The sequence below is a fragment of the Panthera tigris genome, chromosome C1 (assembly GCF_018350195.1).
Source record: "Panthera tigris isolate Pti1 chromosome C1, P.tigris_Pti1_mat1.1, whole genome shotgun sequence".
Lineage (NCBI taxonomy): Eukaryota > Metazoa > Chordata > Mammalia > Carnivora > Felidae > Panthera > Panthera tigris.
The window spans coordinates 21,230,423-21,258,081 of record NC_056667.1 but is presented as its reverse complement, the minus strand read 5'-3'; the positions used below and the strand labels follow the sequence as shown (position 1 = coordinate 21,258,081).

At 39.5% G+C, this 27,659-nt stretch overlaps 1 protein-coding gene across 8 annotated transcripts in view; it reads right to left on the bottom strand.

Annotated features, from left to right (window-relative positions):
• Nucleotides 1-27,659, bottom strand: part of PHACTR4 (phosphatase and actin regulator 4) — a 100,220-nt gene that overhangs the window by 18,585 nt on the left and 53,976 nt on the right. For 4 of the 8 annotated variants that reach the window (XM_042995984.1, XM_007097916.3, XM_042995986.1 and 1 more), the window contains 5 exons: nt 10,870-10,893; nt 9,243-9,416; nt 8,748-8,828; nt 4,945-5,109; nt 4,010-4,405 (listed from right to left, as the gene is read on the bottom strand). In XM_042995984.1, coding sequence (XP_042851918.1) covers nt 4,010-4,405; nt 4,945-5,109; nt 8,748-8,828; nt 9,243-9,416; nt 10,870-10,893 — 840 coding nt within the window. Of the gene's footprint in view, nt 1-4,009; nt 4,406-4,944; nt 5,110-8,747; nt 8,829-9,242; nt 9,417-10,865; nt 10,894-24,919; nt 26,969-27,659 lie in introns of those variants that run through there. The other 4 variants (XM_042995987.1, XM_042995989.1, XM_042995988.1 and 1 more) reach the window with 3 other exon arrangements.

Genomic DNA, 27,659 nt, shown 5'->3' with positions numbered 1-27,659 from the left:
GCCCTAAAAAAAAAAACAACAAAAACCCCAAACACCATCAGGCATTGTTACCACAGCTTGATAAATAATAAAATCTAGATATCCCAGCTCTGCATTATAAAATTAGCAGTAATGACATCCTGACTTTTTATAGCAAATACAAAGGTCTTTGAGAAAATCAAAGTGCTCTGTTATCCTTAACTTCAGATTCTCCTTACACGGGAGATTATCTTTACCATTTTACAAAAGGAAAAGCTGAAGCCACAGAAATTAGGTAGGTGACCTGCCAAGATCAGACAACACACAGGCAGGGGCTCAGCTAGTTCCCAGGTCTTATCATTAGACTCCATCCTCTAGATCCCACTGTCTTTGTGATTCTTATTACTGTCCATACCTCTTATCCTTTACACCCAAACCTTCATCTGCACTCCCCACTACTATAGGTTCCTTGTTTCCATCAGCATACCCACAGAGGTGGGCATAGTGCTTGGCACACAGTGGATCCTCGATACACGTTTATGAGACTAGAGGCTCCTACCCTGTATCAGGACAGTATGCACCCCTATGTGATTCCCCCAAGCCCACAATGACTGAGGTTTTGAGTCAGCAAAGTCCCTTTGGAGGGCTCCAAATGGCCTTTAAGAAATGGATCATCATATCACGCAGGAGCTAATCCTGCAAAGTAATTAAATAGTAGGTCTCTTGATCACCAACCCCTCACCCTTCACTCAAAACCCTAATTTTGGTCACACCACTTGTTTTCAAATGGTTCCAGATGTCTTACCTAGAGAGAAACACCTCAAGGTCCCCTGAAATAAAAATTTACTTGCCCTAAGTCCCACTCTACTGGTAGCATTTAAAGTAAAAAGCTAGCTAATTTAATGTTTTAATGTCATTTATCATAAGTAATTTTTTTTCAGTTTTAACTATATATGCATTTTATTAGGCATACCTACTTGCCCATAGACTAAATTATGAAAATAATTTAAATATGTGAGATAATCATAATTTATTGTGAATAAATTAGCTTTATATTATTTAAAAAAAATTTTTTTTTTCTTAACGTTTATTCATCTTTGAGAGACAGAGAGAGACAGAGCATGAGAGGGGAAAGGGCAGAGAGAGGGAGACACAGAATCCGAAGTAGGCTCCAGGCTCTGAGCTGTCAGCACAGAGCCCAACGCAGGGCTCGAACCCATGAACTGTGAGATCATGACCTGAGCCGAAGTCAGATGCCCAACTGACTGAGCCACCCAGGTGCCCCTAGCTTTATATTATTTTAATAACCTTTAGCTTTTTATATATTTATATAACCCAAATGCACTTAAAAATTTAATTCCAGTATAAATAACATACAGTGTTATATATCTTAAGTAAATTAAAAAAAAAATGTTTATTTATTTTTGAGAGAGAGGGATTAGAGTCCCAAGCAGGCTCCACACTGTCAGTGTGGAGAATGACATGGGGCTCAAAAACAAGAACCGTGAGATCATGACCTGAGTGGAAACCAAAAATTGGACGCTTAACTGACTGAGCTACCCAGGCATCCCTTAAATTTTTAAAAGACTTTCTAGAAAAACATTGCATACACACACACAAAATATTACTTTTAAATATGAAAATTTAAAAAAATATTAATTTTAGCTTCAATGAAAGAGATTATTTTTGGGTAGACTAGACTTTTGTTGCCTCTCTAAAAATAGCAGTTATAAATTCCATTTGCCACAAAATCTACATCCGACGGGACCAAATTTGATTATTTTACTGTTTGAATTGATAAGGTAAATTATCTTTGGTGATTTAAGGAATATATATATATATATACTTACACATACCTCAAAATGTTAAGGAAGTGAACTGTCTTATATTTATCCTTGCAAGGACACTTGGTTGTAGTTTTGAGGGGAAGATGCCAGAATGCTCATTGGAGGGGTTACAAATTCCCTTCATCTGTTCAGCTATTTATGATGGTCCTCCCTCTGTCCTAATTAGTTCTTAGTCCTAACACTGTTATGCCTGTCAGTAGACATAGCAATGTCTAAAGCAGTAGTTTCCAAATGTTTGGATCTCATGAACCAATAAAACTAAAATGAAAATCTCAACCAACCTCAGGTTGTCAATTTTTAATATTTCCAAGACTTAATACTAAGCAAACCATTTGTGAACAGAATCCTTTCATGCAAGAAATGGCTTTTTAACATCAAAGAATTAGGAAGGTCATAATTTCAGAATAAAGGGTAGTCCTTTAAATCATAGCTATTTAGCCTTAATAAAAACTTATAAAAACTCTCCTATTTTTCTCCTTCTGCTGAGGACCACTCAGGACTGATGTTGATCCCCTAGTCACAAGGCCTATTGCTTTGGGCTATTCACCTTAGGCCAAGCATGGCCTCTAAGGTTCAGCCCAGGTTACAGTACACATATTATTATTTTTTATAACTGTCTTACCCCGAAAAGAGTGAAGTATTACTGCTTTAGAGCAATGGTTCTCAATGTGTGGTCCCCATATATGTAGCATCAGCATCATCTGGGAACTTATTAGAAACGCAAATTCTCAGGCCCACCCTAGACTTACTGATTCAGAAATTCTAAGGGCAGGGCCCAGCAATCTGTGTTTCACAAGTCCTCTAGGTTGATGGAGAAGAGAGCTTGTCTAGACAGCAGTTTGAGAATATCGGTGTACAGGACAGAAGTCTGGGCTCAAGAGCTGAAAAGCCTATGTTTGGTTTCTATTTCTCATTAACTGCAACCCTGAGTGAGTCACAAGTTCTTCATGTTATAATTGCCCTAACCATATAATAGATAAAATCGGCTTCCTACTTCACAAGGAGGCTCGGACAGCCAAGTATATGAAAGCAGCTCAAGTTCCTCAGAGATAAGTCAACACAGACTGTCCATCTAGGTTGGTGATAACAATAATAACCACCGTCCTTTCTGTAATCAAGCTACTCCAACCTGTCATACTCACAATGAATTCTAAGCCTGTTTTTCAGGGTTCTTGTCAACCCACACAAGTTGGCGGTATTAACTGTTTAACGAGCGTACTTTATTCCTCCCTTCAATCACGAACAAGAACTTGAAGCAGTACTAAGCCTTGTATTATTTTTCCTGAAAAACTACCTCTTTCCTCTCCTCCCCTTCTCATAATTTCCTCTAAGAAGGTCTGCAATTATGTACAGAAAAGCAGACCTAAACAGGACTTCAGGCAAATATAAAAAAATGTACTAAATCGGAGCACCTGGGTGGCTTAGTACTCTCGATTTCGGCTCAGGTCTTGATCTCACAATTTATGAGACTGAGCCCCGTTTTGGGCTCTGTACTGACAGCATGGAGCCTGCTTGGGATTGTTTCTCCCTCTCTCTCTGCCCCTCTTCAGCTCTTTCTCTCTCAAAATAAATAATAAACTTAAAAAAAAATTTACTAAACTGGTAAGTGTGCTGGTTATCTTCCAAGTTTTCTTTCTTCTGCCACTTATTTTACTAAGAGTAGCATTCTTGACTCTTCCCAAGATAAAAACATGATTTTATCAAGACACTTTGAATAATATCTTTTGCAGTTTGCATGAAGGTATCATGCCAGACACTGAATCATAAGTTACACAGGCATCTATACAATCACCTTTTTATCTGTTGGGCTCATGCTAAAAGCAGATGCTGGTGGTTTAGAGTAGGTTAAAAAAAAACCAAAAACAACCCTTTTCTCCACGCAGGTCAGAACCTGTTGTGGTCCTCACATCCAGTCCCCCAACTATAAACCGTATTTCAGAAATACTGTTTTAGGAAAATAGATACTCCCCACCACTCCTGACCAAACTGGAGCTTAGTTTTAGTGATATCTGCTCCCTGTCTGTTTTCATTCCTAGTTATCTGCCTCATTTTCAAGACTTTTCTCCGTATCGAGGGCATCCAAAGGGACATGACATGGAGAACTCTCTCACAGACCAAATCAATATTATACCAGTTTTCCAATAAAACCACCATCCAAAATCAAACCAAACCAAACCCCGAGCAATGGAAACCTCAAGACTTACCAATGACAGGGTTGCTATTTCTGTGAGCTGGTTTAGGGGGAGGGATAGGGGGCTGCTTGGCAGGGACCGTATGAGTGAGGCTCGGGGTGGCAGTAGTGTTAGTGCTGGCAGGAGTGGCAGGCAGAGTCCTGGGCGCTGGGGAGGGGGGGACAGAGGAACTAACAGTTTTTGCTGGGTTGGTGGCAGGAGTGGTGGCGGCAGGTGCTGAGGTGGAGGCGGCAGTGGAGGTGGAGGAGATGGACCTTGCCGCGCCGCCAGAGGAAGTGGCATCCTTTGCTTGCCCTTCGTTTGCTTCGTGAGAAGAGGACAAGGGTCTTTTAGGGGGAAGTAAAGGCTGTTTGGGTACATTCTCAGGAACGGACTCTGCTTCGGAATTAGGCTGGCTTCCAGTCGAGCCTGTGTAATAATGACAGATATGATTTAGAAGAGAAAAAAGAATAACAGGATAGACTGAAAAAAGCTAACACATCTATAGACTTGTGGTCAACTTCCTCCATTATTTAACGTGTAGATTCGTTTACAGGCAAAGTTCCCCAACCTCAACATACTTAAAGTATAGGACACTTTCTCTCAATCACACTCTCAAAGAAAGAGAGGCCTGTATGGGACTGATTCTTCACACAAGGGCCGGGCAACTGGAGGAGGCACAGAATCCCACAGGTGGGAGAGGAGGAATGTATAGTGCAAAAAAGTCCTACACGGGTATCTGACACTTAACATTCTCTTCCGTCCTTGAGAATTACAAATTAGGTATTTTGTGAATGCAAGAATGAGAAAGGGAAAATTCCACTTACAGTTGCAACTAGTTGAGGAATTGCTAAAGGAGAAAAGAATTCCCTCTGGATTTTATTTCCCCCCTGGCTCTAGCAAAACCCTGAGTTAAACAAGAATGATTGATCCATGGCTCTTACACTCAAAAATTGGGAGTTTCTTACCTAGTCGCTTCTTTGGGTCCTCTTCTGGAACAGGTTTCCTAAGACTTGTTATTCTTCCTGACTCTTCATCTGCTTGGACTGAACTAGAAGATGTGGTACTCCCTATGGGGGTGGTATGGCCATTCTTTAACATGGCATGGCTCAATTTCCCTGGATCCTCACCACCTGCAAGGTCAAAAAGAAAAGAGCAAGACTGATGGACTGGTGTGATCAGACAGGGAGAAGAGCTGGTGATTTCTAACTTTTCTTATCTCTTTTCTCCCCTTTCCTGTTTGAGTGTATGATTCAGATCTAGATTATTTGGATTTTTATAGTAGTAATAGAAGTAAGTTCTCAGAGACTAGTCTCCTTCACCCAACCCACCACTTTCTACTAAACAGAACCATTATCTGTGCAGTGTCAGTAAGAGGTAGAGCTTGGGCTGAAAGTAGTGAAGAGTCTACAGCAAATGAGTGCTAAATGAAAACATGTTTCTCAAGCTAAAGTATTCTGACAACTATTTTAAAACAGGCAAGGTAGCAGGGTGGCTGGGTGGCTCAGTCGGTTAAGTATTTGACTTTGGCTCAGGTCATGATCTCACCGTTCTTGAGTTTGAGCCCCACGTCGGGCTCTGTGCTGACAGCTTAGAGCCTGAAGCCTGCTTCATATCTTGTGTCTCCCTCTCTCTCGGCCCCTCCCCTGTTCGCACTCTCTCTCTCAAAAATAAATAAACATTAAAAAATAAAAAATAAAACAGGCAAGGTAGCAAATTGACAACTATGCAAATGCAGTAAATTGCCACTATGTTAATACAGCCCAGCCTTAACAAAAATAGGATTTCTAGATTATAAACCAAGGACTCATTTCAAAGCCAAAAAAGACTGCTACTTTTGAAAACCATACAGTGAAAGGTTAAGACACATTATTAATTGGTTTCTACTCAGCATGTGCTAGGAAAATATATGCAAAAGTGGTCAGTTATCTCTCAAGTTATTTATTTAGGATTGTCTACTTTAAATGTCATTCATTCATTCATAGGACACAAATGAGTGAGGGGCAGAGAGACAGAGAGAATCTGACAAGGTGCAGAGGTGGGGGGGGGGGAAGAGGGAGAGAGAGAGAGAGAGAGAGAGAGAGAGACAGAAAGAGAGAGAGAAAAGCAGGGCTCAGCCCAAGCGTGACTTGTGGGTTCAGCCGAAGCAGGGCAGCAGCTCACCCCAAGCGGGACTTGAATTCATGAATCATGAGATCATGACCTGAGCCAAAGTCAGATACTTAACCGACTGAGCCACCCAGGCACCCCTCTTTTATTTTTTAAATAAATAAACTTATTTTTGAGAGATAGAAAGAGAGGGCACACTGTGAGTGAGGGAGGAGCAGAGAGAGGGGGCAGAGGATGTGAGGTGGGCTCTGTGCTGACAGCAAAGAGCCCAACGTGGGTTGGTTGAACTTATGTGAGAACTGTGAGATCATGACCTGAGCCAAAGTCGGATGGATGCTCAACCCACTCAGCCATCCAGGCGCCCCTGAAAGTCCTTTAAAAAAATTTTTTTTATGTATTTTTAAATTCAAGTTAAATAGCATCCAGTGTTAGTTTCATGTGTACAATATAATGACTCAACAATTCTATACTCTACTCATCATGATAAGTGTATTCTTTAAGCCCCATCACCTATTTCACTGACCCAACCCCCTACCTCCCCTCTGGCAACCACCAATTTATTCTCTATATTTAAGAGTCTGTTTTTGGTGTGTCTTTTTCCTTTGTTCATTTGTTTCTTAAATTCCACATATGAGTGAAATCATATGGTAGGTCTTTCTCTAACTTATTTCACTTAGCATTATATCCTTAGATCCATCCACATTGCTGCAAATGGCAGGATTTCATTTGTTTTCAATGGCTAATACTCCATCGTATGTGTGTGTATACTTTATTCATTCATCAATGGGTGGACATTTGTTTCTATACCTTGGCTATTATAAATAACGCTGCAATAGATATGGAGGTGCATGTATCTTTCTGAAATGGTGTTTTCGTTTTCTTTGGGTAAATACCTAGTAGACGAATTACTGGGTCATATGGTAATTCTATTTTTATTTTTTTGAGGAACATCCATACTGTATTCCATAGTGGCTGCACCAGTTTATATTCCCACCAACAGTGTATGAGAGTTCCTTTTCCTCCACATCGTTGCCAACACCTGTTATTTCTTGTTTTTGATTCTAGCTATTCTGATAGGTATGCCGTGGTATCTATTTCATTGTGGTTTTGATTTGCATTTCCCTGATGATTAGTGATGCTGAGTATCTTCTTGTATCTGTTGGCCATCTGTATCTCTTCTTTGGAAAAATGTCTATACATGTCTTCTGCCTATTTTTTAACTGGGTTATTTGTTTTTTTGGTGTTGAGTTGTAGAAGTTTTTTACATATTTCATCGGATATTGACCCTTTACTGAATATATCATTTGCAAATATCTTCTCCCATTTGGCATGTTATCTTTTTGTTTTGTTGACGGTTTCCTTTGCCATGCAAAAGCTTTTTATTTTGGTGGAGTACCGATAGTTTAATTTTGCTTTTGTTTCCGTTACGAAAGGAGACATATTTAGAAAAATGTTTCTATAGGAGATGCCAAAGAGATTACTGCCTATATTCCCTTCTAGGAATTTTATGGTCACAGGTCTCACATTTAGATCTTTATTCCATTTTTTTTATTTAATTTTTTTTTTTCTAATTTTTTAAATTTAGAGACAAAGGGCGAGCACATGAGCAGGAAGAGGGGCAGAGGGAGAGAGAATCCCAAGTAAGCTCCACACTCACTGCAAGGCCTGACGCGGGGCTTGATCCCACAAAGCTGGGATTATGACCTGAGCTGAAATCAAGAGCTGGATGTTCAACTGACTGAGCCACCCAGGCGCCCCCTGGTCTTTGATCCATTTTGAATTTATTTTTATGTATAGTGTAAGGAAGTGGTCCAGTTTCTTTCTTATGCATGTAGCTGTCCAGTTTTCCCAACATCATTTGTTGAAGAAACCATCTTTTCTTCTATTGGATATTCTTTTTTTTAATGTTTATCCATTTTGAGAGAGAGAGAGGAAGCACAAGCAGGGGAGGGGCAGAAAGAGGGGGACAGAGAGAGAATCTCAAGCAGGCTCTGCCCTGTCAGTGCAAAGCCCAACGCAGGGCTCAGTCTCAGGTATCATGAGATCATGACCTGAGCTGAAATCAAGAGTCAGACACTTAACTGACTGAGCCACCCAGGTGCCCCCACAAATTGTTTTTATGTTTTATTATCAGTAGACATTTGGATTGTTTTCAATTTTGTTCTACTGTTAGTAAATATTGCTGCTACAAGCATATTTGTATGTATATGTCTCCTGATACCCATGTATACATGTTTTTGTTGAGTATATACCAAGTTCTGGACATGCTGGCACATAGGTATGCATACCTCCAGGTTTCATGGATAGGTAGTTTGGGCTAAAGTATTAAAAAAATTTTTTTAAGTAATCTCTATGCTCAACATGAGGGTGGAACTCGACCCTGAGATCAAGAGTTGCATGCTCCACCGACTGAGGCAGCCAGGTGCCCCCATTTGTATGTATTCTTTAGCGAACTGCCCAGTGCTTCTGGAGATTCTTTCACTGAGTTGTTTTTTCTCTTTTTATAGAAATTAAAAAAAAAAAATTCCACATGCATGAACAGTTTTAAAGAATCTCTTCTCCCTCCCAACAATATCAATAACAAAAGAAAATTCAAATACCTAGTCAGGATCAAACAACAAGTGTACAGAGACAGACATATGTAGTTTATTTACAAACTCACCCTGCTCAGAGTCTTCCAAAAGAACCCCTCTTTTAACCAGCTCTTCTCTCGGTTTTCGCATAGATATTTTCCGCTCTAAAACTAACATTAAATTGGAAAACACTCAGCAATGTGGCAGTTAAAGGTCAACGTTAAGCATTCTAACTTGACAGACACACAAGAATAATGTGGTTCAATTTTCTATCTTCTGGAAAGAAAGAACAGGAAAACTAACTTCAAATTTAAACTTAATTTATTTCATATCCTGTGTTATTGGGAAAGCAGCATTTCCAAAAGGAACTATCCTTATTCATCACTTGATAAACTTTAAGCCCGTTAAAATAGCAATCTGGGGATGAGGCTACACTATGTAAGGCTTAGTGAGTGACCGCTGGGTTTTATTTCTAAAAGCTTGAATTCCTTCTTCAAATAGGGGGTTCTAATAGCTTGGGGAGAGAATGAAAAAGTTAGGTACTTCTAAAATAAGAAACTCTTTAACTCAGAACATTATCTCACCTTCGGATGTCTCTTTGAATTTATCACTACTTTTTTTTTTCCGCCATTTCCAGGGCTTGAAGATTTTGCCAAAGCCTGAGAACTTGCTCTTCCTTTTGGTGGGAGGCGTCATGTCTCCTGCTTCCACACTGTCCAAGACCATGCCTGGGTCTGCGGTGGGCTGGCCTGCTTCTTCTGTGATACGATGAAAGGCACACAGGGAAAGGAACAGCCAATTTATTATTTCAGGATAATCTCTATAAGGTCCCTTCCCCTCTCTTCCTGTGGTAGTTGGAAAAGATCAGAGCAATGATAAACAATCATGCAGACAGATTCCTGGACATCATCACATGGACACCAAACATCAAAATCCGTAACAGATAAATAACTAACAGGGAAAAACAACCAAACCAAGCTGACATCATTTTAGGACAAAAATTCAGTGAGATGATCATAACCAGCTCAAAACCTCTAAAGGCGTGCGTACTCACACATGCGTGCGCACACACACACAAACACACAAATGTGGATGTCTTTTCAATATGCATGAGATCTGGCCCCAGTGCGGCCTATTGCTGTTGCCATTGTCATCCTCTTGGCGTGGGGGAGGCCCTCCCCAGCTAACATTACTGCCTCCCATGTCACTGAAGCAGGGGGTTCCATCTTTAGTGAGGGAGTCATCATTCTCTACTAAACACTTCACTCCCTCTGCCCTCCTCTCTCAGGACATTAACAGTTCAGAGGGGGTAACACAGTAAGTGTTAACACCTTACTTGTATCTGTTTTTCAGATTATTTTCTTCCTTCACAAGACCCTAGGTTTGGAGCGCTGGACGGGGCCTGGAGCATTACAGAGAGAGTGCTTGAAAATGAAATCTTTTTGGGGGTACTTGGGTGGCTCAGTTGGTTAAGCATCCGACTCCTGATTTCGGCTTAGGTCATGATTTTACAGTTTGAGGGGTTGAGCGCCGTGTTGGGCTCCACACCGAAAGCATGGGGCCTGCTTGGGATTCTCTCTTTCCCTTTCTCTCTCTGCACCCCTCTCAAAATAAATGAACATGAAAAAAAAAAAAAAAGAAAAAGAAAAAAGAAATATCTTGGGGCTCCTGGGTGGCTCAGTCAGTTAAGTGTCCAACTCTTGGTTCCAGCTCAGGTCACGATCTCACAGTTTGTGAGCTCCAGTCCGACACTAGGCTCCACACTGACAGTTTGGAGCCTGCTTGGAATCTTCTTCCTTTCTCTCTGTCCCTGCCCTGCTAGTGCTCGTGCGCTCTCTCTCTCTCTCTCTCTCTCTCTCTCTCTCAAAATAAATAAATAAACTTAAAAAAATTCTTTTTAAATGAAATCTTTTTGGAAATCAGAGGTGAGATTCCAGTTTGCCTATGACAATATTGCTTTAGGGACAATCCTGATCTTAAGGATATGACAAGAAACATAACTGACATGGTGTATGTGCAGGACTGAAACGAATGGCCATGAGTTTCTCATAATGACCACACATGCAGGATTTTAGTTAGTTAGCTTTAGTGGCAGAAAAAGGAGCAGCCAAGACTGGGCCAAGAATAATAATAATAATATAAAAAAATAAAAGCAGGAAAGCAACAAAAAAAGCAGGAAGGCAACACAATACAGCTTTGCACTCCACCTACTGTCCCAGGGTTCTCTGGAGAAGTCTAGAGGAGAAGAAAAAAAGAGTCATGTGGAATAACCATCCTGAAATTAAAGTGGAACCCTTACTTTACAGAAATACATCAAGGACCACACAGTATATTATCACATGTAATAAGTTAACATGTTTATTGTACACAATTTCACATCTGAAGCAAATAACGCTCTTCTTGGGGAGGATAAACGGGCATAACATATGCACTTCAAAAATTATTTCCTTTAATACTGTAGATATTTTTTCATAAAAGAAAATACATAATCAACAAGCACTAATTTTTTGTTAAGAAACACTTGCAAAATTCAATCTTTTTTGGTTGATAATCGGGAGTCTTAGGGAGGCCTGCTGATGAAAGTCAGACTTTACACAATTGTCATGTTTAGAGTGCAGCAGTGACTGCCAGATGCATTATTTGACTGTGTATTGATGACAGGCAAAGCAGGGTCCTGGTTACTGAAGTGCAACAGATTGAGAGGAGAGGACAGAGCCTCTTTTCTTCAGGTACAGGATTTACTCGAACACATCCTGAGTCTCAACTACTTTAATTACTTCCATGATATGCAAGAGAATCTCATTGTTCTAACGCTGGACCATATTTTTATAAGTTTACTTGCCACGGACATCAGAACATCTCCTGTGACAGAAATTCCCCCAGTGGTGCCTGGGATGGAGCCCCAGAGGTGGCACATGGGCAAATACATGTGTTGCTTGCTTGCTTGCTTGCTTATTTATTTATTTATTTATTTATAAAAGTGCTTATTTATTTCTGAGAGTGTGAGCGGGGGAGGGGCAGAGAGAGAGAGGGAGACACAGAATCTGAAGCAGGCTTCAGGCTCTGAGCTGTCAGCACAGAGCCCGATGCGGGACTCGAACCCACGAATGGTGACATCATGACCTGAGCCAAAGTGGGACGCTTAACCAACTGAGCCACCCAGGCGCCTCTAGTGTTGCTTCTTTAATGTTTTTTTTTTTTTTTGAGAGAGTGAGAGAGCGAGAGACAGAGCATGAGTGGGGAAGGTGCAGAGAAAGAGGTAGATACAGAATCCGAAGCAGGCTCCAGGCTCTGAACTATCAGCACAGAGCCCAACGTGGGATTCAAACCCACGAACCACGAGATCGTGACTCGAGCCAAAGCCGGATGCTTAACTGACTGAGACACCCAGGCACCCCACGTGGTGTTGCTTTGAAGAGCCAATGCTTTAAGACCGTATTCTCCCAATCGTGAGATGTCAATGAGACCTCAAGACATTTCAGATATACCATACAATATAATATTTAACATATGTTAATGATAACACTTTCAGAAATGGAGCTAAGTACCATAAGCTGTTCATAGTCTCCTTACTTGCTAGAGGCAAGGAGAGACTGAAACTTGAAATGTCCTGCTGACCCACCTACTGAATGAACTTCACTCAGCTCCAAATGACACACAGGAAAATGCTTGTTTGATTAAAAGCACTAAGGAAGATAATATAAAAACTCAAAAAACAAAACAACTAACAATACGAAAGAAGACGTGAGTGCTAGGTGCTATTTTTTACAAGGAAAAGCAGCCAGAAATCTTCAGGAATTTTAGGTGAGAGTGGATTCACAGACAAGTCCTTGAATGAAACAGCCAATCTGGCTTACTGTCTATCTTGCCAGGTGTCTAACCACTTTCAGAGGTAGAACTTAGTTCATCCCTTTGAATTCTTCCTTATATACAATGGATTTATGTGTCCCCTTTCTCTTATATATTCAAAACAGTAAAATCAGGATATCTTCAAACATATTTATGTCTGCTGGCCATATGAACTCAAGACAAGTTCAGTTTATATTCAAAAGTACCGTGCGCGTGTACTTTTTTTAAAATACCAATAGCTATAATAAAAACAAATATGTCTGCCATCACATCTACTGCTAAGAATAGCCCTCCTCTTTCTTTGTGTAAAGAAAGTTACCGAATATGGTCACTGAATATGAACAGCAGAGAAAGGGGCACCTGGTTGGCTCAGTTGGTTAAGTGTCTGACTCTTGATTTCAGCTCAGGTCATAATCTCATGGTTCATGAGTTTGAGCCCTGCATTGGGCCTGCTTGGGATTCTCTCTCCCTCTCTCTCTGCCCCTCCCCTGCTTGTACTCTCTCTCAAAATAAATAAACATTAAATTTTTTTTTCAAATAAAAAAATAAATTAAAAAATGAGAGAGAACAGCTCTTTTTCTTTGATATTTTATACAAATGTGCTTGCTTTTCATGTTTATAAAACTTTTAGAAGCATATATGCCTCTTGCCTTATGCAGTGGGGGGTTCAGCCACTGAGCCACCCAGCCCTGACCTAATTATTATCCCAAATTCATTCATTCTTATAACATTTTCATATATTCTTATATTCTCCACACTCCTCCCCTCCATACGACAAGTACAGCATCATTACAATAACTTCTAAATCCATTCAAATACTTGGTATCAGCCCAGTTACCTTTTTAAAATACAGAATCTCCAGGTGGTGGAACCCAGAAATCTATTTTTAAAAAATCTTCACAGGTGATTCCTATGATCAGCCAGGTTTGTTAAACCCAATCCCAGATTATTATCTGGAAATGGTATGCATGTTCAAAGAGACAGGCAGACCTGCTCTGTATGTAACCTAATTCTTTGCTGAAGAAAAACAAAGTAGAAAATCCTAACATCATTCAGTGTTTCCTACTTAAGCATAAGTATTCCTACAGAAGAACTGTTAAGGGTCTTTCCTTTGCGTCTTAGTTTCAGAATATAGTTTAAATTAAAAATAAACAATGAAAAAGTTTGCAGTTATTTTTTTTCCAGATTTATATTGTGTTCCATGTGCACTTTGGAAACATGGGATCTTATGCAGTTGAGCGTAGTGTTTTACGTATGCCATGAAGGCAAGTTGTTTAATCACGTTGTCTAAATCATTAATATCCTTTCTGATTTGTCAGCTTGTTCTAAAAATTACTGAGAGAGGAATATTAACATCTCTACTTAGGAAAATGGGTTGGTCTCTTTCACTTTCTAGTTCTATTAATTTTTTTTTTCATATACATATATGTTAATATTTTACTTCTGAGGCGCCTGGATGGCTCAGTCAGTTAAGCATCCAACTTTGGCTCGGGTCATTATCTTACGGTTCATGAGTTCGAGCCGTCAGGCTCTGTGTTGACAGCTTGGAGCATTGAGCCTGCTTTGGATTCTGTGTCTCCCTCTCTCTCTTCCCCTCTCCTGTTCACACACTGTCTCTTTAAGATAAACATTTAAAAACAATTTAAAAAAATAAATTAAAAATATGATTTTATTTTTAAGTAATCTCTATACCCAATGTGGGGTTAGAAGTAACAACCCCGAGATTAAGAGTCACATGTTCCTCTGACTGAGCCAGCCAGGTGCCCTTGTTTTATAAAATTTTTATTTATTTATATTCTTAAATGTTTATTTATTTTGAAAGCAAGAGCGGGGGAGGGGCAGAGAGCCCGATGCAGGGCTTGAACTCACAAAACTGTGAGATCATGACCTGAGCTGAAGTCGGATACTCAAATGACTGAGCCACCCAGGAGCCCCTATACTTTATTTATTTTAATTTTTTTAATGTTTATTTTTGACACAGAGAGACAGAGCGCAAGTGGGGGATGGGCAGAGAGAGGGAGACAGAATCTGAAGCATGCTCCAGGCCCCAAGCTGTCAGCAAAGAGCCCTGATGCAGGGCTCGAACCCACAAACCGCAAGATTGTGACCTGAGCCAAAGTAACGTAACCAACTGAGCCACCCAGGCACCCTGAGCCCCTATACTTTAAAGCCATGTTATTGGATATATAGAAATTTAGAGTTATATCTTTCCATTAAAATACGCTTTTATCATTATGAAATTCCCTGTGTCAATCTAATGAAACTTTTGCCTTGATTTTGTTTTTCTATCTAGTTTGACAATTGTCCTTTAGAGTGTTTAGTCCATTTATATTTAATGTGCTTTTTAAATGTTTTTAAATTTATTTTGAGAGAGAGCATGAGCGAGCAGAGGGGCAGACAAAAAGGGAGACAGAGGATCCCAAGCAGGCTCCGCACTGATAGTGTGGGGCCAGATGTGAGGCTCCATCCCACAAACTGTGAGATCATGGCTAGAGTCAAAATCAAGTCCAGCATATACATAAGTACACAAAAGAAAACAATTCTCCCTAAACCTATGTTCCTATAAAAATGCATTATTTCTCACATGAAAATCAGTCTGAAACTACTCAAGGATATATTTCTTCGATATTTGGAGCAGTAATACATGTTAAAGTGAGTGAATTTAGATTACCCAAACAATACTTTCTACTCCCATATTCTTTAAAAAAAAATTTTTTTTTAATGTTTATTTATTTTTGAGAGAGAGAGACAGAGACAGAGCACGAGCAGGGGAGGAGCAGAGAGAGACAGGAAGACACAGAATCTGAAACAGGCTCCAGGCTCTGAGCTGTCAGCACAGAGCCCGATGCAGGGCTCGAACTCACAAACCATGAGATCACGACCTGAGCCAAAGCCAGACGCTCAACCGACTGAGCCACCCAGGCGCCCCTACTCCCATATTCTTTTAAGCATACCACCCACCCCTGTTTGCCATGAGTAAAACCTTGTGCAAGATGAGTTACAGACCAAATTTAATGATGACCTAAATTCATCAGATGTAAATTTTTCAGGTGTAGAATGTATGCATAAATCCGTGATGTCTGCAGCTGACAGATCTAATGAAACCACTACTCTGTGTAGCATTCTTGGATTCAGTGACTCAGGTTTCTTACTATGACAGGAAGAAAATTCAATTGCATTGCTTACAAAACTGCAATAGAAAGAGAAACTGACAGATGAAAAAATCATACAAAAAAAAGTATATTCAAGAATCTAGAAATCATCCCTTTAGAATTTTTTAACGATGAAAATTTAATGATTAAAAAAAAGCCTGGGTGGTTTAGTCAGCTAAGCATCCGACTGTGCGGAGCCTGCTTGGGATTCTCACTCTTTCCTGTCTCTCCCCCTCCCCCACTTGCACTTTTTCTCTCTCTCTCTCTCCCTCAAAATAAATAAATTAACTTAAGAAATACAGACTTGGAGTCACATTTGTATACTCCATTGTTTCTGTTTAAACTAGTTATGGAATTAAAAATGGCCTTATGGCTCCATTCTGTTTTCCATGAGAGCCCAAACAAGGTAGTTTCCCTTTGTTTGCCAGAACACTGGGTATAGGATGCTGGCTATAGTTTTATGATTGTGTGTCCCAAAGAAAACACCTTTTTCTTTGAGTCATGTAGCCCACTAGGAAAGCATGTCAGAGTTGGAGATCTTGGTGTTTTTTGGAGGTAGTGGAGGTTGGGAGACGAAGATAACCAATCAAATTAGTTTGGAATTTCTGGTTTCAGGAGTACCCTGACACTATGCCCTGGTATTTAAACCACCTGCTCCCTCACTCAAGCTGTAGCACGTCATACTTCATAGGCTTCTTCTTCCTTTTTTTAAATGTTTATTTATTTATTTTGAGGGCGGAGGGGCAGAGAGAGAGGGAAAGAGAGAATCCCAAGCAGGCCTCATGTTGTCTGCACAGAGGCCGATGAAGGGGTCAGTCTCATAAACCATGAGATCATGACCTGAGCAGAAACCGAGAGTTGGGCTCAAATGACTGAGCCACCCAGACACCCCTAGACTTGTTCCTTATACCATGTATTATGCAGAGTTCTATTTCTTTCTTCAACCCTCAGATTTTTCCTGATCGATATTAATTCAGGTTTTTTAGTTCCAGTTTAGTTGTTCCAGACGAATTTCTGGGGTGATTTTTTAATAAACATGTAATTTTTTTTAAGTTTATTTTTTATTTTGAGAGAGAGAGAGAGAGAGAGAGAGAGAGAGAGAGAGAGAGAGAGGATTCCAAGCAGGCTCCCCGCTGTCAGCATGGAGCCCAACACAGGGCTCGAACTCACGAAGTGTGAGATCATTACCTGGGCTGAAATCAAGAGTTGGACGCTTAACTGATTGAGCCACCCAGGTACCCCCAAATGTATATTATTATTAAAAATTACTTAACACTTTTCATCTTCAGATAAAGTATTCATTAACTATTAGCTGTAGTTATACATTACACCTACATTACTTGCTAGAGATAAGGATAAAACAGGGTTAAACAAAAAGCCATGGGTCAAAGATAATGTTCGTTATCAGAAATCTGAATCTGATTTATAACCAATTCTTTTTTTTTTTTTTTTTTTTTTAAAAGAGAGAGAGAGAACGCTAGCAGGTGAAATGGTCAGAGAGAGAATCTTTTTTTAAATTAAAAAAAGATGTTTATTTACTTACTTAGAGAGAGAATGAGCAAGCAGAGGAGGGGCAGAGAGAGAGAGGGAGAGGAAGAATCCCAAGCAGGCTCTGTGCTGACAGCACAGAGCCCGATGTCAGGCTCAGTCTCACAAATTGTAAGATCATGACTGGAGCCGAAATCAAGAGTTGGACACTTAACCAACTGAGCCACCCAGGTGTTCTGAGAGAGACAGAGAGAATGTTAGGCAGGTTCCATGTTTAGGAGCCCAACATAGGTCCTGGGATCGTGACCTGAGCCTAAATCAAGAGTCAGATGCTCTACCAACTGAGCCACTCAGGTGCCCCTGACTTATAACCAAATTTTTTCAAGTTTATTTATTTTTGAGAGAGAGAGAGAGAGAGAGGCTGGCAGAGAGAGGGAGACTGAGAATCCCAAGCAAGCTCTGCACTATCAGTGCAGAGCCCAATGAGGGGCTCAAACTCATGTACCGTGAAATCATGACCTGAGCCAAAATCAAGTCTGATGCTCAACCTACTGAGCCACCCAGGCACCCCTATAACCAATTCTGAATTACCCATGTTGGAAGGTAAAGTAAGGCACAGGCAACTGGAGTCAGTAGGAAACTTAGTTTTCAATACAGCCTTCACTACCCTCTCCCCTTCATTAGGCTTGTTTATAGTAAGTAACAAAATTATGGGGTCTTAGTTCCACCTCTATTTCTTGTACCTTATTAAGTTTTAAAATGTTTAGATTTGAAGTGTATAAAGTTTTCCCATTTTACCCATAAATCCTTTATAATAACCAGCTTTTTGTCAAAAATTTAAAAATCTATAGTTTTATGCAACAAGATACACACTCCATTATCAAGAGGTATCAATTATGGGTGCCTGGGTGGCTCAGTCAGTTAAGCACCTGACTTTAGCTCAGGCCATGATCTCACGGTTTGTGAGTTCAAGTCCTGCATCAGGTGGGCATGAGCCCTGCTTCCAGTGAGCCCCAGTTTTCTCTCTCCCTCCCTCTTTCTCCCTGCCCCTTGTGGGATTCTCTCTCTGCCCCTCATTCACTTATACCATCTCTCAAAAAAAAAAAAAAAAAAGTGTTAATTATCCTTTTTTAAGCTTAAGCATGACTTGCATGACTTGCCTTACATATATTGTGATCAGTTATTTTTATAATCTAATAGTTCTGGGATTTTTTTTTTTTTTTAATGCTCATTGAGTTTGAAACAGATCTTGTGTTTATACAAGCATTTTAACAGCATCAAAACCTTGTAAATGGAGAACATTAATTTATGGTACTTACACTACTGCACTTACTCATTTTTGCCTTCTAAAAGAGGATTACTATTGGATTTAAAGAACTGTTTTAGAAAACTACAACGAAATTACAGAAAGCAAAATCTGCCACTACTGAACAAAGCAGGCTTTGTCTAGAGCAGGCTCATAACTTCCCTTGGAAATACTGCAAGGTTCTGACCTTCAGGAAATAGAATTGGGCAAAGCACTGGAGAAGATAGGGAGAAAGTCTCTCTCTGCACCTGCAGGTACAGTTAGGTCTGGGATTCCAACTCTGGTAAAATAGTTTTCCGGCCATGACTGAATCAAAATGTGTACACTTTTTGATAAAAATTCCAAGTTGAGGGGCGCCTGGGTGGCTCAGTCGGTTAAGCGGCTGACTTCGGCTCAGGTCATGATCTCGCGGTCCGTGAGTTCAAGCCCCACGTCGGGCTCTGTGCTGACAGCTCAGAGCCTGGAACCTGCTTCAGATTCTGTGTCTCCCTCTCTCTGACCCTCCCCCGTTCATGCTCTGTCTCTCTCTGTCTCAAAAATAAATAAACGTTAAAAAAAAAAAAATTAAAATTCCAAGTTGAGAGTAAGGTTTTATAGTGAGGTGCCAGAAAATATAGATTCTCTCATGGAAAAAAGGCTTAAACTTTCCCAAGTTTTCCTGCAAGGAGAAAAAGGGGCTGTTGAGAAAATCCACTGGAGCAGAGAGAAGGGTCAATAATTTGTGGTTGGCAGGCCACATTCGATAACAGAAAACCCTATTATAAGGAGTCCATGTCGGACTCCTATTCTACTGCTTCCTCCTCATTCCTGACTACATGTGGAAAGTGTTCCTGTTCCTTCTTTCCCGGAGGAAACCATTTATTGTTACACCTCGGTAAGTATGAAAAAATGTCTCTGATAACTCTCATGACCAAATAATGCCAAGTTTTTCTTCAAAGGGTTACAAAGTAGTTTATTCTTAATTAACCCATCTATTATTTATTCCTATGTTAATATTGTTATATACCTACATTAAATTTTATCCATCCAACATTCTCCTTACTGATTTTACCCTATATTTCTAAATCACCTTGCCCCAAATTACTCCATCATCATGGGCTTGAGAACCCATAACTATGAATTTTAGAGCAAAATGAATCAAAAGGTGATGGAAAACGAATGTAGGAAAGAGGAAAATATTCTAATATGGTACCTTTTAAAGCAATATATTCCTATGTAAAAGTAAAAAAAAAAAAAAAGAGGCTAATTTTTGAGTGAAAAATATATGAAGGGTCAAAAAGGAAAAAACAAAAACACAAACCTAGAGATAAGAGAATGGAAAGGCAGAGAGAAAGAAAGTTCCAGACTAAATGGTAGAGTACAGTTCATTAAAATTATTTGGTCCCTTACCCAAGGGATACAGGAGTACTGATGCATAGGGGCACTTGTACCCCAATGTTTATAGCAGCACTCTCAACAATAGCCAAATTATGGAAAGAGCCTAAATGTCCACCAACTGATGAATGGATAAAGAAATTGTGGTTTACATACACAATGGAGTACTACGTGGCAATGAGAAAGAATGAAATATGGCCCTTTGTAGCAACATGGATGGAACTGGAGAGTGTGATGCTAAGTGAAATAAGCCATACAGAGAAAGACAGATACCATATGGTTTCACTCTTATGTGGATCCTGAGAAACTTAACAGAAACCCATGGGGGAGGCGAAGGAAAAAAAAAGGAAAAAGAAGAAGAAGAAAAAAAAAAGAGGTTAGAGTGGAAGAGAGCCAAAGCATAAGAGACTCTTAACAACTGAGAACAAACTGAGGGTTGATGGGGGGTGGGAGGGAGAGGAGGGTGGGTGATGGGTATTGAGGAGGGCACCTTTTGGGATGAGCACTGGGTGTTGTATGGAAACCAATTTGACAATAAACTTCATATATTGAAAAAAAATAAAATTACTTGGTCTTGTGCCTAATTTATTTCCTTTTAATTTTTTTTTTTTAACATTTATTTTTGAGATAGAGAGAGACAGAGCATGAACGGGGGAGGGTCACAGAGAGAGGGAGACACAGAATCTGAAACAGGCTCCAGGCTCTGAGCTGTCAGCACAGAGCCCGACGCGGGGCTCGAACCCACGGACCGTAAGATCATGACCTGAGCCGAAGTCGGACACTTAACCGACCGAGCCACCCAGGCGCCCCGGCTTGTGCCTAATTTAAGGACATGTGCTAATAATTAGCTGGCTGCTTTAATCTGATACACAGTAAAGGATTTTAGTGAAGACAGAAAGAGCTTTTACGTTGATCAAGAACTACAAAGTATTACTACTTGAACATTTTCTCTGAGTAAATATACAAGCTTCTCCTATGGACATATTTCACTTGAGGAAAAAAAATTTTATACGAACTACTGAGGATAATTGCTTATTCTCCTGAATGGACACTACAGCATAAACTCCTACTCTGGATTTAAATAATTGATTAATTCACCAATTGTTAGAGAGGTCCTATGGTAAAACTCTAGATGGATACTGACATAACATCTTATCTACGTGCATATGATTCCCCATGCAAAGGTTATTTATTTGAAAGCAGACTCTTCTTAATTAACAGCTCTGGACATCCAACATAAGCTACAGTCAACTAAGAAAGAAATACATCTTATCCGTTTTTTTGTTTTGTTTTTATTTAAAGATTTTATTTTTAAGTAATCTCTATACCCAACATGGGGCTCAAACCAACAACCCAAAGATCAAGAGTTGCATGTCCCACTGACTGAGCTAGCTAGATGCCCTAAGAATACACATTATCTTAAATTTATAAATATCTTGGATTTTTTCTTTTAATATTTAAATTCTCAGCTAGAAAGTAAACTTCAAGGGCATAGACATGATTTATATCTATCAGCATCCACTAAAACATTTACAGGGCCTTAAATAATAAGAAATATATTCAATATACCCAGTAACTAATTTTGTTTCACTTAGCTTGCTAAACTTAGAACCATCAATTTTATTAATTTTTTTAAGTAAACTCTACCCCCAACATGGGGCTCGAACTCATGACCCCAAGATCAAGAGTTGCCTACTCTACCAACTGAGCCAGCCAGGTGCCCAATACCATCAATTTTAAAGCTTAAAACGAATTACTATATTATAGGCCTAGAACTATAAACAAATGATTTAAATCTTAATTTACTTTGTACATTTATCCTTCCAAAGAATCTGATAAGACTTTCCACACACTCATCCACTGAAATGCCTCTTAAATTTCCTGAAGAAACAGTTATGTTTGGTAAAAGCCTTTAAAGCTAAGGTGTAGTGGGGCGTCCAGGTGGCTTGAGCATTCAACTCTTGATTTTGGCTCAGGTCATGATCCCATGGTCATGAGATCAAGCCCTGCCTCCGGCTCCGTGCGGAGCATGGAGCCTGCCTAAGATTTTTGCTCTTTCAAAAATAAAAAATAAAATTCTCTCTCTGTATCTCTGCCCCACTCTCTTGCTCATGTGTGCACTCTCTCTCTAAAAATAAAATAAATCTAGGGGCACCTAGGTGGCTCAGTCGGTTAAGCGTCTGACTTCAGCTCAGGTCATGATCTCACAGTTCGTGAGTTTGAGCCCTGCATCGGGCCCTGTGCTGACAGCTCAGAGCATGGAGCCTGCTTCAGATTCTGTGTCTCCCTCTTTCTCACTGCTCCCCACACCCAACCCCCTACCCCGCTCATGTCCTGTCTCTCTCTCTCAAAAGTAAATAAACATTAAAAAAATAATAATAAAAAATCTTGGGGCGCCTATGTGGCTCAGTTGGCTAAGCGTCTGATTCTTGGTTTTGGCTCAGGTCATGATCTAGCAGTTTTGTGATCTCTGGCAGTGTGGACCCTGCTTGGGATTCTCTGTCTCCTCTTCTCTCTGCCCCTACCTCACTTGCACTGTCTCTGTCTCTCTCAAAATAAATAAATAAACTTTTTAAAAAAGTGCAAAAAAATAAATTTAATAAAAGAAATCTTGGGGCGTCTGGGTGGTCAGTTGATTGTCTGATGTTGGCTCAGATCATGATCTTGCAGTTCATGAGTTCCAGCCCCACGTCGGTCTCTCTGCTGTCAGCGCAGAGCCCACTTTAGATCCTCTGTCTGTCTCTTTCTCTCTCTCTCTGCACCTCCCCCTCGTGCTTTCTCTAAAAAATAAACATTAAAATAAATAAATAAATAAAAGGGGTGCAGTCAGTTAAGCATCCGACTCTTGATCTCAGCTCACAGTTTGTGAGTTTGAGTCCCACATTGGGCTCTGTGCTGATGACACGGAGCTTGCTTGGGATTCTGTCTCTCCTTCTCTCTGCCTCTCCCCTGCTTGTGCTCTTTCTCTCTCTTGCAAAATAAACAAATAAACTTAAAAATTTTTAAATAAATAAAATAAATCTGAAAAAAAAGAATTCTTAAAAAATAAAGTAAAATAAAATAAAATAAAATGAAATAAAATAAAATAAAATAAAGCAATGGCGTAGTTCTCAAAGGTGTCAATGTTGACCCTTCATGACCTGGCCCTGATTTACTCAAATAGAATAAATCCTGAATTATAAGAAATATACTATAGTCTCCATTAAAATAGCTTACAGCCACCTATGAGTTATCTAGGAAATAGAAAATAAAACCCAAAAATTAAATCTAGAGAGAACAGGGGCACCTGAGTGGCTTAGTTGGTTGAACACCTGACTCTTGATTTCAGCTCAGGTCATGATCCCATGATCTCTGCTTGAGATTCTCTCTCTCTTCCTCTGTCCCTCTGCCCTGCTTGTGCTCACTCTCTCTAGAGAGAATATAAAAATCTTAGGTGCCTGAGTGATTTCTAGTTCTGCTTTTAGGACTATTGGTAGACAGAAAAATTGATGAATTTGAGGCTCACTTTTTATCAAACAAAAATATCAAACTTTATCTACTTAGATGAAATATTTTTGTATATAGATGTTAGATGGGCATTCTTCCTAAGTAAGTTATATCCTATCAGTAATTTATATCTCTTTGCCTATTTCTTGGTTTTCAAATACCATTCATTTCCATCTCATAGATAACTGCCTAGCATTGTTTAGATCCTTATCCTTATTAATGAAGAACTACAGGAGAAGTTAGTGACCCAAAAGTGAATTTATCAATTTCAGGAGGGTGGTTACCTCTGGGACCAAAGAAACAAAATGTCATCACAAGGGAATGCGGGCATGGGCATAGAGAGAGGGGTGGAGCGGGATATCTCTGTTTTTAATTTCATTTCTTAAGCTGGGCAGTGGCCCAAAGGATCCTTTATATTTTTGTGTATTTTTGTCTATGCTTTTTTCTATTTATGAAAAATTTCACTAAAAATAAAAGAAAGTTTTAAAAATTGCTCATGATCAAGGTGAAGTGAATCAAGTCCTGACTGTGGTCCTGAAAATCTGTTGCTCTGTGATTCACTTTGTGATCCATGTGCTTCAGTTTCAGTAAAACATGAAAAATACTTTGCAGGAACTTCATCTGGCAAGATCTCAGGGGGGAAACACACTTTTAGAAACTAAATAATATTAAATCACGAGATATTTGGGAATGTTACCTGTGTTCCCACACTTTAAATGTTTTCTTTAAAGTCATCAACATTTTTCATTTCTGAAAAAAGAGCAGCCTAGGACTGAACATGTTTTCTGCTACTTCCTAAATCAAAGAGAAGGTATCAATCGTTTTTTTAAAAGTGTAATATCAAGAAATGATTCATAGGCTTTCCCCCACTTTGCTTACATTTTCAACCCTTTAACAAATACCCACTTAAAACTATTTTTTCCCACCTTTCCATCTTCATCTTATACAAAACTCCACACGGTTGGGAAAATGAGCCTTCAGTGACAATGGACTGCCACTTCACTTACAAGCCTTGAAACTCTAAGCTACACTTGTAATTACCAGCTTGCTCTCTAGCTATCTCTGAGACAAAAACACTTCAAATATAAAGCACTGACTTGAGAAATGTTTATATCAAAGAACTGCCTTATGAGAAATGGAAACACCAGCACAATGGGAAAAGCCTGAGACTTATCTGGAGGATGTATATATAACTGAGTCTAAGAAATTATGTCAATTCTTGAAAAAAGTCCCATTTATAGAAATCAGCTGTGCTACCTCTAGACCATATACATACCAAGTCCTGCAACACGCTAGTAAAACATTGAATTCTAAATATGAGTTCCTGTAGCACTTATCTTCTGCAAGGGCAAGAAATTAATAGTTTCCCTACACTATTATATAAAAAAAAACTCCGAAGGGCTCAAGTAAAACAAAACTATGAGTGGCAAATTAATATAATTGAATGAAAAACAACTTACAACGTTTCATTCATTCTTCACAAAGTTGTACACATCCTAAAGTTATAAACAACAAAATCCTCCTGGTCAACTCCCTATAAAATATTCAATTTCACATCTTCATCTGCCTTGCCTCTGTCAAAATTTCTTTGCCTTCTATTACTCACCAACTGCATCTGGATTTACCGGTCTGGAGACGTCAGCTTGCCCCATGATTAAATTGTCTGATGTGTCTCACGACAACAAACTGTCCCGGACCAAAGAAAACTTAAAAAGATAAATCCACATAAAGAAGAGACATGCACTCCTCTCTCAGTGTCACTGCCAAACGTCGGGAAAAAGCATGAGGTGAGTTAATTTGCTGGAGTTTCTGTTCCCCGTATCCCAGCCTGGGCACTTGTGGTTCTTACAAATATGTCTTCACGCTGGCTCTCTTCACACAGGAATGCCTGTCATTCCAGAGCGCACACTGTGAAGAGCTCAAGTGCAGGAAGGGGAGGAGACTGCCAACTACATTCGGGCTGCTGTGTGGCCCGCCCCGAAAGGCCACACCTACTTCTCCTGCCGTTGAGCTTTTTTATAACTCTCCAGATTCACAGCTATAGACGAATGGGAGCCTACTCCAGAGTAGAACTTGTAGATGTAATCATGCACAAAACGTCAGGGTTGTGCATTACACACTGATGGGAAAGGAGGTAGACTCAAAGATATGTCTTCAAGACAGGCTTGCCTCACAAGTACCGACTGTTCTCACATTTCACGGCTTGCTCTAAAACTGTAGTATTTCCTACCTATAAGTGACAGATCCAAAGCAGGATGAGATCTATACACAGGGGGAATTAATAACATTAGGAGTAATAGTTTAGGACTGAATATACCTTCCCTAAAAATAAATAGTTCTGAAAATTTTGCTTACTAAAATAATAAATTTGAAATAAATGTTTGACAGTATTTCTCTTCCTGCTCAAGCTCAATAACCACTAAATGACCTTGGGGATTACAAAATGATAGGTAATGACCCCACATGTTGCATATAATACATGAAAATATCAGCTAACCACATGTCCCAACTGAAGGTGCAGCTTGCATACTGATTTTTCTTTTTTAATGATATAACTAACTTACATATAGTCGAAGTACTTAAATATTAAGGATACAGCTTGATGAATTTTTATCCACAGACATACCTGTGTATGCTAACACTTAATTTGGTAAATGCAAAAAGCCATATCTAACACAAGCTGCAGTGTTTAGCCACATACACTGGATTATTTCATTAACACCTGAAGGTAAAAATGGTAAACTAACACTTCTGAGCACTACGTTATGGAGGTTGACGTTGGTTACTGGATTTAATCATTGCCACAACTAACCATGCATTGTGAAGAGCATATTATTTAACCTATTATCAGATTAGGAAACTAAGGTTAGTAAGGTCAAATACTGTGACTTATGTCACCAAGTTTGTAAGTGCCAAAGCTCTAATATTCCTTCAACAAATGACAGCTGCGAAAAACAAAACAAACAACAACAAAACCCCAAATCTTTTAGTTTAAATCTCAGTATTCCAAACCGAGCTCACAGAAGAATTTCTAGTATCTGGAATTTCCTTTTACCTTTCCTTAGTACCTTCTCCTTTCCCCCCGTTATTTTACCCCCTTTATCTGCTTTTGATACAGAAAAAAAAAATAGCAAAGGTAACAAATAAGAAAATAATAAAGCCAAAGCAATGGTAAGAAAAAAAGTATAGAAAGCCTCAGGCAACATTTTAATTGTTAATACTGGTAGCAGTCAGAAAAACATTATTACGTTGACCATTAAAATAGGAAAGAGAGTAAAAGGAAAAACATATTGAAAGAATGCTCTAATGCAAGAATATCCAATACCTTCAAACTCTGGCACTTACTTATTAGCCTAAAAGCAGAGCATGTGTAACAGCAGTTTCCACACTGTAAAATGGGAGGCAAAAGGTGGCACCTGCTGCCCAGCACCCAGTAGGTGCTCAACATATTGTAGTAACCATCATCATCACCATCATCTTCTTCATCATGGGTGTAACACAGCATATGTTTAAGAGGATGAGCTTTGGGAGCGTCTGACTTCGGCTCAGGTCATGATCTCACAGTCCGTGAGTCCCAGCCCCACATCACGTACCGTGGTGACAGTTCTTGCTTCTTTGGATTCTGCGTGTGTCTCTCTCTCTGCCCCTCCCCTGCTCATGCTCTGTCTCTCTCTCTCAAAAATAAATATTAAAAAAAAATTATTTTATTTTATATATAAAAAAGAGGATGTGCTTTGGAGGTAACTGAAATTTTAATTCCAGATCTATCACTAGATGTTAACACTAGGCAAGTTCCTTTACCTCTCTGTGTCTCAATTTTCCATTCTGTAAAATGAGCATAACCATACTTAGCAGTACGAGGCAGTTGTGAGGATTAAATGACACGAACATAAATAGAGCCCTCTGCGATGTGCCTGGCACACGGAAAACTCTCAGTAAATGCAAGCGATAATTATCACAGTTGCTATAGTAAAAGAAAACAAGTCCAGAAAGGAAAGGCCAAGTCAGGAGTAGCCAGACAATGGTACATGGCAAAAAAAAGTCATTACAAAGAGGTTAGTCAGAAACGGAAGAGGATGACATTTCTGTATCATGAATCCAGGGAGCATATTGGAAGAAGCAGTCCAAGGAGGAAGTCTGAACACAATCAGGTTTGGTATACAAAAACAGCAAGCAGATGGAACAGCCCAGACAAAACGATTACTGTGAATAAGTTTAAACCAGGCACATTACACACACTCACAGCCCAGAAACAGTACTGGAGAATTTAGTTTAGGTTGACAGGACCATACCAGAGTACAACAGATAGATTTATGGATCCTGGTATAGCTGCTGTTTACCACCTG